The 15,008-nt window shown below is 51.7% G+C and overlaps 3 protein-coding genes across 3 annotated transcripts; 2 read left to right on the plus strand and 1 right to left on the minus strand.

Moving 5' to 3' along the window:
- Positions 1-4,424: 4,424 nt before the first annotated feature.
- On the plus strand, positions 4,425-4,826 carry GGI43DRAFT_378885 (uncharacterized protein; the record flags this gene model as incomplete). The annotated part of the gene is made up of 1 exon (XM_083202756.1): positions 4,425-4,826. The coding sequence occupies one exon, from the start codon at positions 4,425-4,427 to the stop codon at positions 4,824-4,826; it is 402 nt and encodes a 133-aa protein (XP_083066529.1).
- Positions 4,827-10,411: 5,585 nt separating this feature from the next.
- On the plus strand, positions 10,412-11,675 carry GGI43DRAFT_30336 (uncharacterized protein). The gene has a single exon (XM_083201575.1). It carries the CDS (start codon positions 10,590-10,592, stop codon positions 11,607-11,609), a length of 1,020 nt encoding a protein of 339 aa, XP_083066530.1. The 5' UTR covers positions 10,412-10,589; the 3' UTR covers positions 11,610-11,675.
- Positions 11,676-11,952: 277 nt separating this feature from the next.
- Positions 11,953-12,508, minus strand: GGI43DRAFT_391584 (uncharacterized protein; the record flags this gene model as incomplete). Its single annotated transcript, XM_083204456.1, has 1 exon — positions 11,953-12,508. A coding segment is annotated over exon 1 (205 nt), but the record flags the coding sequence as incomplete, so codon positions are not given.
- Positions 12,509-15,008: the final 2,500 nt, after the last annotated feature.

Here is a 15,008-nt window from a genome sequence, read left to right on the forward strand (position 1 = left end):
GCGGGGACGAAAACAAACAGTCAGAAGCGCTGGCCATTGCACTCATTCAGGGCTAGGTAATATGAATTCATCCCACGCAGGGATCATTTGAGCACAGTATCACCAACAAATATTTGTATGCCTCTACCAGCACAGAGAAGGACATTCCGCTCTTGGCAATAATCGACAAGGTGGCTTGTTAGACAAGACAGCCAGCAAACCCGTGGCCTGGTAATCTTATCAAGACCTGAGGGTTGTGTCTGTTGTAATGCTCAAAGGAAGGGGTAATAAGAGGCGGTGAAACGGTCTGTTCTGTATACCATACGAAAGAGTCTGCCTAGTGGAGAGCGAAAACGGAGCCAAATGAGAAGAGAAGAAAAAAAAAAAAAGCCACCATGTACGGAGAGCACCTACACCATTGGCTACGCGAGGCTTCGTAGATTCCATCTCAATGCAATATCCGACGCCAAATAAGAAAAGGGCAAAAGTGACAGTGCCAGCGACGGGTCCTTGTACAGCCTAGTGATTGACTGTGGGCAGACAATCAAAGCTGGAGCTGCGTCTCGGCTTGATGGCCTTGGTGGGGCCGGCGTCGGGCAGCTTGCAATCGCTGATGAGGCAAAATCTCCCCCGTCTCTCACATCGCTAGGCCGTGCATATCATTCCAGGTTGCATGCACGCATATACAAACAAGCTGCTGGTCACCAACCCGCTGATGGTTTTCGTGCCCCCCCTCCTCCCCACTGCTGTGCGCCCTTAGAGCCTGGCTGCCAACGGCCTCTCGTGTGCGTGCCATGTATGCATAGGACAGTCCTGCAGTTGCAGTGCCTAGATTTGCCCACAGCCTCGCACGCAGAAAGGACATAAATAAAATATGACGCCACCACTGGCAATAGTTACATACAAGAGGCTGCTAGCTCTCCGTCGCACACGATGGCGGCGTCTCTAAAATGAGGATTTCCGACTGCGAATGCAAGAAAAGGGTGCGACCATAACTGGAAAGCCGAGTGCTGGAAATCCGTCACCAGGCGCTCGAGATCGACGTGGAAGCTGTTAAGTTGGAGGGTAGAAGTATCGAAAAAGGGTAGCGGATGGATGAGACGCAAAGGATCGAGAAGCTATATCGGGAACACCAGCCTGTGGCTGCCCTAAATCTTAAGGCCACACCCACTGGGGAAGCAGAGGAGGCGCCTAGCCCAAGCCAAGTGAGCCAATCCAGATCACTCCCGCAAAGGAGGGAGTACAGCAGACGGTACTATACGTTGACAATGCCTTGCCAACGCTGCTTCGGCATGGTCTCTGCTGCCTATAAGAGCAGGCACGCACTTCAAAGCCGTGCAAGGGTGTAATGCTGTCCGGCGTAAAGTACAAAGTGCCTCGTACAGGGCCATAGTAAAGCCCAACAAGCGGTGCTGTCGCCGCCATGTCCTAAAGAAAATGATCAGTGGCCATTGCGGGCGTCAAGTGAAACGGGCAAATCAGGGCCACAAGGAGATCTTAAAAGGGGTGGCAAGCAGTTCAGGCTGAGGGGTGTCTGTCTAAGATTGTCGATGGGGGTGGCCACACGGTATACAGGTACCAGTTCCTAGGCTGAGCTCTTAATCTAACATTCCAGACGCGTAAAGTGCTCTGCAGCAGAAAACAAGGGAAGGGACCTCGTACGATGGATGACAGCTAAAGAGTGTCATTCTCCATATTTGAATGCTGCTGCTGCCGCCGCCGCCGTTGACGGGGCCCCCTCGATGCGAGCTTGTTCCAGAGAAATGAAATGTGTTGCAGCAGGCTGATTGCTACTACCACTAGTAGTTTGACTCACTGCTAGGCCTTTTTTCTTTCTCTCTCCTCTCTTCTTCTTTTTGAAATTATCTTGCCCGGGTTGTCTCAACTACGAGCTATGTACTCACATTGAGACATGCTCTCAACCCCTCTATCAGAGGCAAGCAAGATGGTAGCGATCAAGGCCCCAGCGTTCGACCACTGCACCCATAACCACTGAGGGGTTTCTCGTAGATGAAGGTCCGAAGCCCAAAGTAAAGTGATGCAATAGATAATAGTACCCATGCATTACATACACGTCGATCGCCGCAGGCCGAAGAGAGCGGGTGGGATGTCGGAAAGCATCCGGCGCCAAGGCGGTAGCTGAGTGACAAAGAAGGCCCCATCACTCGTCTAGGCGTAAAGCAGCAAGTGACCAGGATGATAGCCAAAAGGTCTACTTCGTACGGAGCAATACTAGTGTTTCTAGCAATCCATACTCCGTACAACCAGAACTATTGCTGTTGTTTCTCCTTGGTAGTCACGTTGGGCGTTGGGTCACTGGCCAGCAATGTGACCGTTCGCTAGATCAACGATGCTCCATACAAAAGCACGTTGGGCGGCACTAACTAACAACTTCTCAAGACCGGACCTTTTCGACCAGCATCCTTGCGTTGCCAGCTCCGCCAGCTGGGAAGCATCAAGGCTGTCTCAAAGCGAAATAGCAAATGCCACTCTACGCGGAAGGATTTGCTGCGTTTCCACAGCTTGGGCCAATGGATAGCGCTGCCCTTTATCATATGCGACAGAATCGTCGTGGTAAGAAAAGGATTGGCGGCCTGGGGAAGTAAGTCGGCGCCGCAAAAATGTTTCGTATCGGGCGAGGCATGCACTTGCACTAATCCTTCTCGGACTTTTGGCCCGGGCTATTTGTAAGGTATTCAGACTGAGCCGTTGGGAAAGCGTGGCGTTCACATTCAGCCAGGATCCAGGTAATGCCTGTAAGACCAGGAAGCCATACCATACCTGTAATCAGTACGAAATCTCCGGAGTAGCACCACTATTACTGCTAGAAGTATAAGTACTCCGTACACATATGCCCTGTAATTGTTACACTAGCCGCGTCTGTCTTCAGTAGGCACCAGCTCGGCATCTCCACGCTGACGCCTAGACTGGCTGCTGAACCTTAGCATCCAGCTTCTTTTCAGGCCATCACGCGTCCTGCGCTGTGCCTGCGGTTCGTGAGATACGCTATTGCTGTGGGGGAGTGCGACGACTCAGATGCTACGCCTGCCTGTGCTCTGGGCTGACTGACGCAGTCAAAGGTGGCGTCTTACATTTGATAGCTGTGAACCAACCGCTTGCCGCGTCATGGTAGCCATGTAAAGAGCTCCCAGTGCCATGGCTACCATGCATCGTGTAGCTGTAAAATCTGATAACATGTTGTCCACCATTTGTATATACATACCTAGCGGGTGGCGGTATTATGGATTAGAATGCCTGTTGAACTCGGGTAATCAGCGTGTTCAGCATACATACCCAGCGTTGCTATTCTTCTGCTCCGTACCCTCCTTGCTTATTGCGAATCATTCCACCACAGCTCACGTGCAGCCAAAATCCATCCCACATACAGAGGCTGTAGGGTAGTAACAAGGCGTATCATTGCCCGAGTCAGTGGAATTGGCTGCATGTACTAAAGCAATACATGCAGTATGTCAGAGAGTGGCTTCACGAAGATAAAGTAGGGGGAATGAAAGACGGGACTCGGGTCGGCCTGCAGAGTGAGATGTGCGCCACTGCAGCCGTCACAGTGGTTGTACGTACAAACTTGCAAGTGGCCTTCGCTAGTCGTAGTACCTAGTAGTAGTAGTAGTCCTACTGCTTTCTGCCGGTGCACAAGTGAGGGATATGCATCATTGTCGGAGATAATACCATATGCCCATGAGGAAAACAGAGGCTGCTATGAGTACGTAGTCCGTACTGGGTATTCCCACGAGGTCAGGGATAGAGCATGCTTATCATCCCTATTATTCCGCATCAGGTCAACAAATTGCGCCGCGTAGAACACCGAGCGACCAGATAGTGTCTAATTTTCGCAAATGTGGCTTACAGGCAGCCATGCCTTGTCTATCAGGTTCGTCAGTGGTAATGGCATATGCTCCCAGGCTGGACGGGCATAACAAATGGAGTCTGGCATGTCTTGGTTCGGAAAGCCCTCCAAGGTAGGCAAAGGATGTGGAGCTCTGAGCAATAAAGTTGTCATGGTTGAAACATGGCTGCGTGGGACATTGACGCCCGCATTGGGCTGTGATGGATGGAAATCGACCAAAGCTGGCCTGCAACGATGAGTTAAAAAACTTGCCAAGCACTAGGCTATTGGGGCAGCCGAAGGGGACCAGCATTGGTTCCAGGGATCAGGATCACCATAGCCGGCGAACCCTGCTCAAAATGGCGCGCGGCGGTACAAAGCCGTGGTGCCTAGGGATGGATTAGCAGCAGGTACTCTGTGTAAAAGAGAGGAGCCCGTACGGTGCAACCGCAACGCTGAGAAGCGCCCAGAAAAGAATCCTCTCGGTTGTTGTGCGCCACCGGACCACGGTTGAAAGGTTGTGCGGCGGCCAGCCAGCCAACAGCCCATTTGGAGGGTGGCTCAGTCTCGACTTGGCCAAGGGTGGGGTGTGAACGAGTTGATGCCGATCATCGTATTTCCTGCGGCGCGACGAAAAGGAAAAAGGGAAAAGGAAAAGGGGCATTATGCCGTTGTCGCCAGCCCTCTGCAGCCCCACCTGTGCGACAAGGACACGGCCCGCCAGGTCACGGCGCCAGTGGATCAAGAGCCGTCCGAAGTTTTGCAAGTCACCGGAGGCCTGAGTGGGACAGTCGCGGCGAGGGGTTCGGTTCTAAAGTTTTGGAGGCCATCGACGTCCGTAGCTGGTAGCGACACCCTGGCAAGGCTAGCCGGCCCCCGAAGATTGACGATGGAGGATTATGCCCAGGGCAGATGCTACTTTGGAGTTTCCCTGGTCTGCGCGACAAGCGATCACATGACACACAGCGCCCGTCCTGGGAAGCCGGACTGCCGTGGGTGCTGAATGAATGGGGCTGCCTGAGCGCTATTGCTTCCATCAAAGTCCCATTGCAGACTCATCACATGCTGGCCTTTGTTAATGAAGGTTCTTGCAGGACCTAGAGCTGATGGTGGCGCATTGGCGTAGGATTGGACCTGATGGGCGAGCAGAAGGGCAAATGAGCAATACCGACCGCCAGACGAGCGCTGCAAGCAGTGCCTAGCGCCCCGTTCTTTGTGTTCTGTACAAGTAATATGAGTCGGCCGCAGTGAGCCACCATGTCCATCATCACTGGGATGGCGTTCAGCTACAGGCGCCAACGCACAGTGGAGCTGGCTCCCTACAGTCGGTTCTATTTTTCTCAAGCCTGAGAGCCATTCAGCCATTGATGGTAGTAGCGTGGCAGTGGCACAAAGAGGCATCCCCCCATCTCTGAGCGTGCATGTGCAGGGCACGGGCAAGGTCTTATGATTGGAAGCCGAGTAATTTGGAGACGGCCGGCGATTAAACGCTTGGGGGAGAAAGATGGATCGTGTGCCTGAGGAGAAGCGGTGCTTGCGGTGGACGCTCCACAGGCCGGCGTCAATGTTGCTATCACTTGTACAGAATGTATGTACATAGATACTCCATACTGTACTAGTTGTGGTGCTAGCAGAAGCTCCAGGTTTTTTCTTGTGTACAATGCGGCGGTATTGTGTCCCCAATGGGTATACCGGTGCTAGTACTGCCAGTATTCGAGCATTGAGTGCGGAGTGCTTGTGTGGTCTTTGCTGCCTTTGCCCCTGCTATTTGGAGATGTTGACCGCCTGTGCGAAGTATGGATTACTCCCTACTTGATCCAACCAAGTTTCACCATCTCTCTGCTTATGGAGCATGACCATCTGTATAGCAGCGGGCTTGGACAATGCTGCTTGTAGCTGTATACCGGACGTGACGCCTATTGGTCTGGTACGCACGGCAAGTTCCACTGGATAGGTAAGTCAAACATGGGCCTGTGCTATTGGCCACGATGTAGGACTGTGGCCCAAAAGGCCAAAAGGCCGTATACTGCTAGTACTATATGGCCATTACTAAATAGACAAGGACTGGCTGAGCAAGGACGTGTTTCTATAACCAACGAGACGCAGTCATGCTGCTAGTTAGGAGTACTGTGATACAAGTATAGAAGCATTTCATCCCTCCCGACGATGTACGTCTTTGGTTGAGCCAGGGGAGCAGGCCACGCCGCTCCATGCTTGCAGTACTCTGTACAACCGTGGGAGCTGCTTCAGCACCGTCTAAGGCATGTACATGATACCGAGCCTGTATATCCAAGGCAAAAGAGACTGGCGACGCAAGGCGAAGCACTACGAAGTAGCCAAGGTGGAGTGCGTGGCGGGCTTGTGTAGTGCCCAGACAGCTGCATCAGGCGAGCGATTGCGCCGGGTGCCACTCAGGTCTGCGTGTAGCGAGAGGAGTACGAGCACATTGCTACTAGTAGTCATATGGAGAGTGGCATTGCTGTGCCGAGCATTGAGCAGCAGCCCCTGCTGGAGTCACCTGAAGATGGTTCAAAGTGGCCAGTCGCTCCGCCTGCCAGTCTGGGCGACCTGCGCCTGCAGTGCTTGCGGTGCTAGCGGATCCAAGGAGCGTATCAGGTACTCCGAGCTAGTAAGGCCTTGGTGCCTGTGCTACTTCGTACGCTGTAGCATTGATTTGTCTCCCCTCCATCCATCCCTCCCACATCAGCAGCGCCAGAAGTCCAGGGATGCTCGCAACTTGGCGAGCTGGCATTAGCGGACCAACGGGCTCGCACTGGGCAATCCAGGTGGAGCGGCCCCTACGAGCAATCTGGATTATTATTTGCATATACTGGTACAGTACAGTATACGAGTGCCGGTAGTAGCAATGACTGGTGGCGTTTTCACTCTCCGCCATCGCGCCGAACATCCAGAGGACAAGCTCCATGCCACGCAATGCGGCGATACTACCCAAGTACTAACCAGACCTTGGCAGGCAGCGACTATTTTGAATAAAGGCGAGACAGATGCCATGACACGAGCCGGGTACATTATGAGGCGCCCCCAAAGCAAGCCCTACTCTATACTCTTCCTAAATTATGGGTTGGGAGCGCAGAAGACGGCTTTATACAAATACCTAGAACATCTATACCCTGCGCATGCGAATCGCGAATATGGATGGGAAGCAGGGGCACTTGGGTCCAAGGGTGACGTATCGGCTGGAAAGCTTACAATTACTGTAAATGTGAAATAGTACCGACATAGTCCTGTGCTACAGAACTACTAGGAGTACTAGCAGCAATAGTGCTGGTAGCGACTTGCACACAGTGGATTTTGAGCGGCGCTTTTGCTAGCGAGGATGGTAAAGCAGGATGAGACTCGACGCTTGAATGAGTAGCGGCTGAACCTGGTAATTGTGGGCAAGCAGCTTCTCCGTGGGCGAAAGCCCGTGAGGCGCGGAAACGCTACCAGCAACAATCAATGGTACTGCTAGTCCAAGCACGAGTAATCTAGCGCTCTCGCACAGGCGCCCACAGCCTTGTATCAGCTGGCCAGAAAAGCCCGGAAGCTGCTGTGTGCTCTGTACTAGAAGGTAGCTAGTGGTATTACCGGTGAGCAATACCCCGCTCTTGCTCCTCAGGATACCTGGACAGTACCGAGCGCTACGAGCACGGAGTCCCCTGCCCAAAAGGCTCGGTGGCGATTTTGGCGCCGTGCAGTCAACCAGGGATGGCGCTTTGCAGCAGCCGCAGCTTTTACTTTTGCGTCCCCCCCTCATTCCGAGATTTTGCGCACCTGGACGGCGGCCGCTGATACGCGAACGCGAATTAGCGGGGGGCTTCAAGCCGCCTCATTCTTTCCTTTCTGTGTAGGTTACAGTATCGCCCCCGACGGCCCTGCCACGCCAAGGGCGACCGCGGAGCATCAGACGGTGAAATGCGTCTGCCTCTCTCCTTACATGCCTGGTGCTGGAAGGCTCTCGCTGTGAACTGCCAGCTTTTATGTTTTCGGTTTGAATTTAATATTCACTGGTGATATTTATTTTTTTTCACCGGCTGAACTTAAAAAAGACTGAGCGACTGCAGAATGCATTACCTCTGCGTACATACAGATATGATACTGAATAGTACTATACATGTAGTCCACATAGCAACCAGGCAACGCTGCAGCAATGGAAACAACGGCGACAACGACAAGAGTAGCAGGCATGACAAGGCCCGTCGGTCCCAGCAAGGATTGCACTTGGCTGCTGCAGCCACACAATTGTTGTGGGCTGGCGTCATTGACTGTGTCTTACATCTACGGATTGTTCAAACGGCAGATATGGACAAAGCACCGCGAGTTTTATTACGAATACATGCTTTTGCACACTAGCAGCATCCCATGGGTGCACAGATGGTAAGCGGCTGGACGGAAGGGACCGCTAATATGATGTGGCCGGCATAGACGCTGGCCAGTCGTTAACGACCGATGAACCAGCGATGAGATCTGTCTGTCTCCTCCCTCCAACCCGCTCGTTCGTGTTTCTGGATAGATCGACACCACACGGCCTTTCGGCCGGCGCTGCATTCCGTGCTGCTGATGCAAAATCGAGTGAGGCCCCGGGGTGTCTGCATCAGCCCAAGCAAGGGTTCTGGCGATGTGGGGATGTCAATCACTTTGTCTGGACCGTGATGTGCATCTAGCTACTCCGTCTGCGTGGGTGAGATTTGTGGACAGCCTCTTCCGCACTATTTTGGAACACCACCACGCCACGTCGTGAGTGGGGAGCGAGAGCATTCCAAGGCCAAGGGACGGCTTTGTGAAGGGCCCGCGAACTAGGGGACAAGGGGTGCACCGACCTTTTGCACGCCCTTGCAACAGTGATCTTTCGCTCAAGTTGAGCTGCAACGGACGCTCCGGTCTCCTTACAGCCGACTCTGGTTGGCTGCGCTGACAGGCCGTTATTACTTGAACCCCCTTGGGTTCAAGTTGAATCCTTCGCCATCCCTTCCACGAAGCGACCGAAAGGTGGCCCCACGGGGGCTCTCTTTTTTTCATCACTTCTCTGCTGCGACCTTTACGCTTTCAACGTGGGGCGGCAGGGGCCATACAGCTGATTGGCATCCTCCTCGTGAGCCTCTGCGGCCTGCCCTGGCATCCAGCACGGCGGCGCGAGCACGAAGCCCAAATGGTGGCTGTTTTGACCCAAGCGTCGGACTATCCCTGCCTCAAAGCCGTTTTCGTTGGCGCCCTGCTAACCTAGTCATCGTGCTCGTACGAAGCAGCAGTAATACTAGTTGTATGTATGTACTTCTACGAGTACGTATTACTACTATCCCATCACCTATCAGCCCTGCTGAGAATCTTGCTGACTCCTGTACAGGCATGTGCTACAACTTTTACACATCACTGGATGTCTAGTCCAAAGTCGCACCCGACTTCCTTTGTAGTACCTGTACGAGTATGTCCGTGCATTTATTGTTGTGCCACGTATCAGCATTAGATGCTTGCTGACACCGATGCCAGTAGATTTGGAGGTTGTCGAGGGACTGACTCTTTGGACCTCTCAATCTCGCCAAAGTCAGCATCCATCCCTTGATCAAGCTGGTTTACCGGTATGTGACCGCAAAGTACCGCCGCGCGAGACCGAGGTATCCTGAATCTGGTGGATACTCCGTCGCCCATGAGCAAATACGCTAGTTTGGATGTACCCGTATCCTCAAAGTACATACCTTTGCTCACCAGATGGCCGAGTTTCTCACAAACTCGCAAGCGCAAATGCTCCATCTTTCTTTTCTCTAGGCGCCTTCGCGTTATTGCGTCCAGCACGGCCGCCGCTCCATAGCGATGACTATCCGTGGCTAATGAGGAACGCCCCATTCCCTTTTTTTGTTCCTCTTGTCTGCTTTGCCGGTTAGAGGTTGAGGATCCCGTCCGATGAGACGCCCTTACACCACCCCTTGCCTCGCCCCGTATGACGTACCAGCCAAGGAACGAAGAGGGCATGTTTGTCTTACTAGTACAAGTCTGTATGGATGGACGGTGCAAGCATATCGGCTCACCAGCAGTTTTCCTATCCCGGCCAACGATGTCTTGGAGGGTGTTAAAAAGTCTGTGCAGTACTTGAATACTAGCAAGCATGCACGCATGTACAAGGGAAAAGACAATCCAGGATCTAGATGCCCACTAGCAAGTCTTGGTTTAATCTCCATGCAGCCCGCACGTTTGCCCGTGCCGTCGTCATACCAAAAAAGAAACGTCCCATGTCGCCTACTGCTACTCTACGGAGAAGTAGCGCTAGTGCTGGTGGTACTAGTGCTAGCACCAGTCTGAAGAACATATTACTACTAGCCCACTAGGTAGTGGCTGTCTCGTTGGTCCACTTCTAGATCCATAGTCGGTTGGATCTGGTTCGGACAGTAGCAGTGTGCCAAACCCATGCATTGCTATTCCCTGGCCATGATTTATCCTTCAAGCCATCCCTACCACAGCTGGGTCGCTTGTTAGTGCCACTCTGATCCCTCAGATGCCCACACCCCTCACCCCCCTTGACTTGGGAACCACCCCATACTAATACGGAGTTGGCTATTAGTGTTTGGGTTTGTATTAATAGTTTCCTTCTCACCCGGAGTGCTTGCAGTATATATCATCTCCGACTTATATATCATACCTAACTCTTCACTACTCGACCACTCTATTACTACTCCATATCATCATCACATCATACTCGACAATCATCTTTGACATTAATCGAACTATACGTCCAGCCTTCAAGATATTCAGCCAGCAAACCTAACACGTCAACATGTTGCACTCATCCTTTGGGGGAGCGTTGGCTGCTGAGCCTTTCCCTTCATATCAATACGATAGATTCTACGACAACACACACAACACTCAAATGGCTCTGTCACAAGTTACCCAGCGGCTATCCCGAGCATCTGCGGGCGCGGCTCTGCGAGTTGTCAAGCCTTCAAGCACCAGCACCAGCCCACGATCGTCCGCTGCTAAGTCAAGAAGACGCACAATTATCAACGATTCTCAGGCGGCGAGAAGACAACAGCAAGTCCTGGAATACATTTCTTCAACACAAAACACCGAGTCGTTTGTACCAAGAAGGCAATCACGACCTGTCAGCTGGCATCCATCATCTCACCTGCAAGCACCCCAGGTTGAATACCTTCCACAGCAAACGTTTTATGAGTACCCAACCATGCAACATGGGTACCATACCGCCTTCCAACCATCTCCTCCAATGGCGTCTTACTCAAATAGCACCTCGCCATCATCAAACTTTTCTCCACTGCCGCTGTCCTATCAAGCTTCCCAGGCCATGGCCACCGCCTCAGCTGATGAGTGGCAGGCAGTAAATCAATCGGCTCCGTACTATCCCCCTCTGGTGGATAATCAGTATCTGAATGGTGCTGTCAATGAGAGGTCTCCTACCAATGCCCTTAGCTGGAACAGCTATATCTATCAAGGCTTCAGCGAGACCTCTCCACCTACACCCGATTCTTTCCTCCCTTCCACACAGCAGCCTGAGGCAGATGTTCCTGAGGCAGCTATTCAAGCCTTGGATGAATCTGAAGAAGAGGGGGAGATTCTTATTGGCATGGGACTCTATGATACGCCCGGCAAATACGAAGAGGACCCGCACTTGAACAACTATCGCTCTACGGTATCATCCCTCCTTGGGTCCTCATTCAAGCATCAGGAACCCACCGGCAAGGGCTTGAAGCTGGAAGAGACTTGGGAGCCTCCAAAGTCTGATGACGAAGAGGATGATGACGAAGAGGAAGAAGAAGAGGAAGAGGATGACGATAATTAAATGCAAACGGAGTTGAGCATACTACGAAACGAGATTTATGACGAATTATGGGCAACCAACGGTTTTGATACAGGTTTTGGAAGAGCAATGATTTTTTTCCTCTTTATTCATGAAAGGGATGTATTTGGGAATCTACACAGATTCATTTGGGATTTCTACGATTATCAACTCTTGTATTTTTAGCGGAAGCTCTCTAGATGAGCAAACAAACGCATGTGTACTATTGGAAGGGTCCTGGGACAGCGACATTTTTTTTTTGGTATCAAGGGAAAAATACCCCAAAGACAGGGAATGGGATATTGGAGGGCAATGCATGTACATAGAGGGAGCACACAAGTGCCTGATTAGTACCATGGAGCTTAGCAGCTCCTCTGTGGCTCACGCCACGCAGACTTTAACAAGCATTAATGTCACAAACGAGAAGTCCATGTGCAATAAGTGCAGTGTGTATGACATGTAAAGAAGACTGATCACTCGGAAGTCGTGGTGACGATTCGGGAGGGGTGCGAGGAGCTGCGGTGCTCCCAGGTACCTTGCAACCAGCAATATCGCTGCCCGCGCATGGCAGCCGACAACGCCACTTGCTCTAATTCAGCCATTGAGCACTACGGCATCTTATGAGTCTTGATGCTCCTTTGCACATATGCGGTTGGTGACATGGACCAACAGAGTAGGCATTGTCGTCACGCCAAAACCCAAAAAACCTCCAGCAGGCGAGCAGAGCCGCTAATAGAGCCGCTAGCGGACCCCTGTCGCACATGTGTCGACCAGTGGGCTGGAGTGGGGTCGGCTGCATTCTGGAAGGCTGTACTCAGTAGGGGCGCCTGCTGACTGGCCAAAAATCTCCAGTTTTCTCCTGCTTTTTTTTCTCTCTTTTTCGCTTTCCAAGGGCATGGGCCTTTCTTTCCTGTCCTCCCCACATCCTGCCCGTCGGTCCCCTTTTAGCAGCCACCCCTCTTCCTCTTTCTTCTCCACCCCACCCCTTTCATCCGAGCCGGGCTAATGTGCACTCCCATCTTTTCTTCTTTTAGTCCCTCTTTTTTTTTAGTCCCTTTTTTTTTTTTTCCTTTTTCTTTTTCCCTTCTTTTTTTACTTGTGTTAGCGGCAGCGCTTGACACAGTTCCAATTTTTTTTTATTGGAGACTGGCTTTACGTACTCGTACTTACGAGCGTGCTCTCTGCGCCTGCATAGCCTCACAAGGAACGCCTGACGAGTTGAAATGGCAAAGTGCTGCTACATACTGTGTGCCCCTCATCGCAGCCTTGCTGTGCCCAAGAGATGAAAAAGTGGACAAGAACCTGTCCATTATCTGCACTCCGACTGCGCAGTCTGTACGGCAATGACGGATATGATCGTGAATTTTCTTTTCCTCGGCTCCCTTACATCACGGCATACCGTTAAGTCTTATTTTTGTTGGGACTGTCTGAGCCACAGCTCGGCGTCACTGTCAATGTTACTCTTCTCTTTTCCTTTAAAACCGTTGAATACCCATCCATCCCTCTATTCCTTACACAGCATGTGGATGCTAATAAACCCTCCTGCTGCTACTGCTAGCTGGATGGGGGGCGTTTTAACGAGTCTCCTGAATGCCATCTCGCTTTTGGGCGGGGAACAAAGCCAAGGAAAGACAAGCAATGCCTAGACAACGGGAGGAGTAAAAGATGGGCATACTTGCAGGCACGGAGGCCAGCCAAATATTGAAGACGACCCTTACTGCCAAGTACTCATACCTGAGCAAGTGCTAAAAATCGTTAAATAGGTAGTCCCCCGTTTCGCCGAGTGCTACGGAGAAAGACTAGCCAGCCCTCTATTTTTTTTTTCGCCTGCAAGTGGGTTTTTGTTTAGAGGGGGCGGCTTGGGCGGTAAAGCATTGCAGCAAGGTGATGGATGATGCCTGTAAGCATTTTCCCTCTCTTCTTAAGATTATGCGGTTCCCTACCTGGATTGGGTCTGGACTTTGGATGCCGGTAATTGTGGCATTTCTTTTTGTTCCATTACCCTTTTTAGTTGTGATTCGTACCGACCAACTACTTCGTATGTACCCGGCACATCCCTGGCTGCAGCCAGCGGTCTTTTTACTCTTTTACTCTTTTGCCTTTTTCTCTTCCCTTTTTCTCGAGTGGGGGTTAACGCCATGATCGGATTGTATGACGGCCGAAGAGCCATGGTTGGAGATCAAGGGGGCGTTTCCATTTTTTGCCTGATGGATATGATGTTCCATAGGCAGTATTACTCGGGGTTCAAGCCCGACGCTGCCGGGTTTTGCGTATGTTTTTGCACTAGAGGCGCGGATACTGTACGAGTAAGTGAGCGGTGCTGGCGTCGATGATGATGCGAGCTGAGAGCTGAGTTTAACCAGTACGGGGCGTATCGCATTAGCATTTACTACTAGCAACCCCCAGACTCGTCTTATACACGTATATGGGCTGCGTGATTGAGACTGTATTAGCCTTAGTAGGCAACAGTGATGGTTTTGTTAGCCTTTCGTCACAGCACTCATCTTTATCTGCCTGCTAGTGCTTCAACCTCCGAGCTGCGTCCGCTAGCTGGTGACGAATTTCAACTGCTGCTGGTCGTTGCATTATTAGACTTGCCCACCAAAAGGCTCCATCATACTACTGCTAGTCCTTCGTACTTACACTGCAGCTCTTGCGTTCTCCTGGCTCCCGCAGCACGACCCTGCATTTTTTTTTTTTTTAATCTGGAGCATGGAGAACCTCGGCGGCCCCCGGATACCGGAAGGAAAATGCCTCTTCGCAGTCGTCCCCTATGGAGTACATGATTTGTTACGTGCAGGAGACGTCCCGGCGATGCTAGCTGCTGGATATTTTCAAGGCACTGCTCCATACTAGTAGTGTTGGACTATTACGTTACTTTGACACTTCGTTTCTGTCTCCTTCCTGGTGCTTGTATACAGCCAGTACCGGGTGGGATATGCATGACTGGCTACAATTAGCCCCAGGCGAACTGAGAATGAAACGAGGATGATGGCTTAGTGATGTGATGATCCCCTGAGAAACTATGTACCTAGTACCTAGTACTGCATATATGGAGCAAGCAAAAAGTTCTGCGTCGCAGTGCTAGCATAGAGCACGGAGTAGATTCTGGATAGAGTGAACATGGCTTGGTGATGAACAGCTGCAAGGACACACGAGCATATACGGGAATGCTACCTATCTGGCTGCGCCCTCCAGAAGAGGGACCCATCGGCGGTTTTGCCCTTCTCTTGCAGTTGTGTTACTAAAGCGGCTTCCCGAAAGAGGCCTGAAGGGAGATATGACGGCAAGTCTACTTTTTGCCATGTACTGTACGGAGTAGGGACTCGGATGAAGCACTACGAACCACAAAGGCCCCGTTCTTGACGGCTGGAAATGGCTGCCGCAAGTGGGCCTCGCTAA

Source organism: Trichoderma evansii (assembly GCF_050947405.1).
Source record: "Trichoderma evansii strain SZMC 28006 chromosome Unknown GGI43scaffold_1, whole genome shotgun sequence".
In the NCBI taxonomy this organism is placed as follows: domain Eukaryota; kingdom Fungi; phylum Ascomycota; class Sordariomycetes; order Hypocreales; family Hypocreaceae; genus Trichoderma; species Trichoderma evansii.

Excerpts from the sequence above, each read along its gene's own strand:
- GGI43DRAFT_30336 (XM_083201575.1), top strand. The coding sequence starts at position 10,590 with ATGTTGCACTCATCCTTTGGGGGAGCGTTGGCTGCTGAGCCTTTCCCT.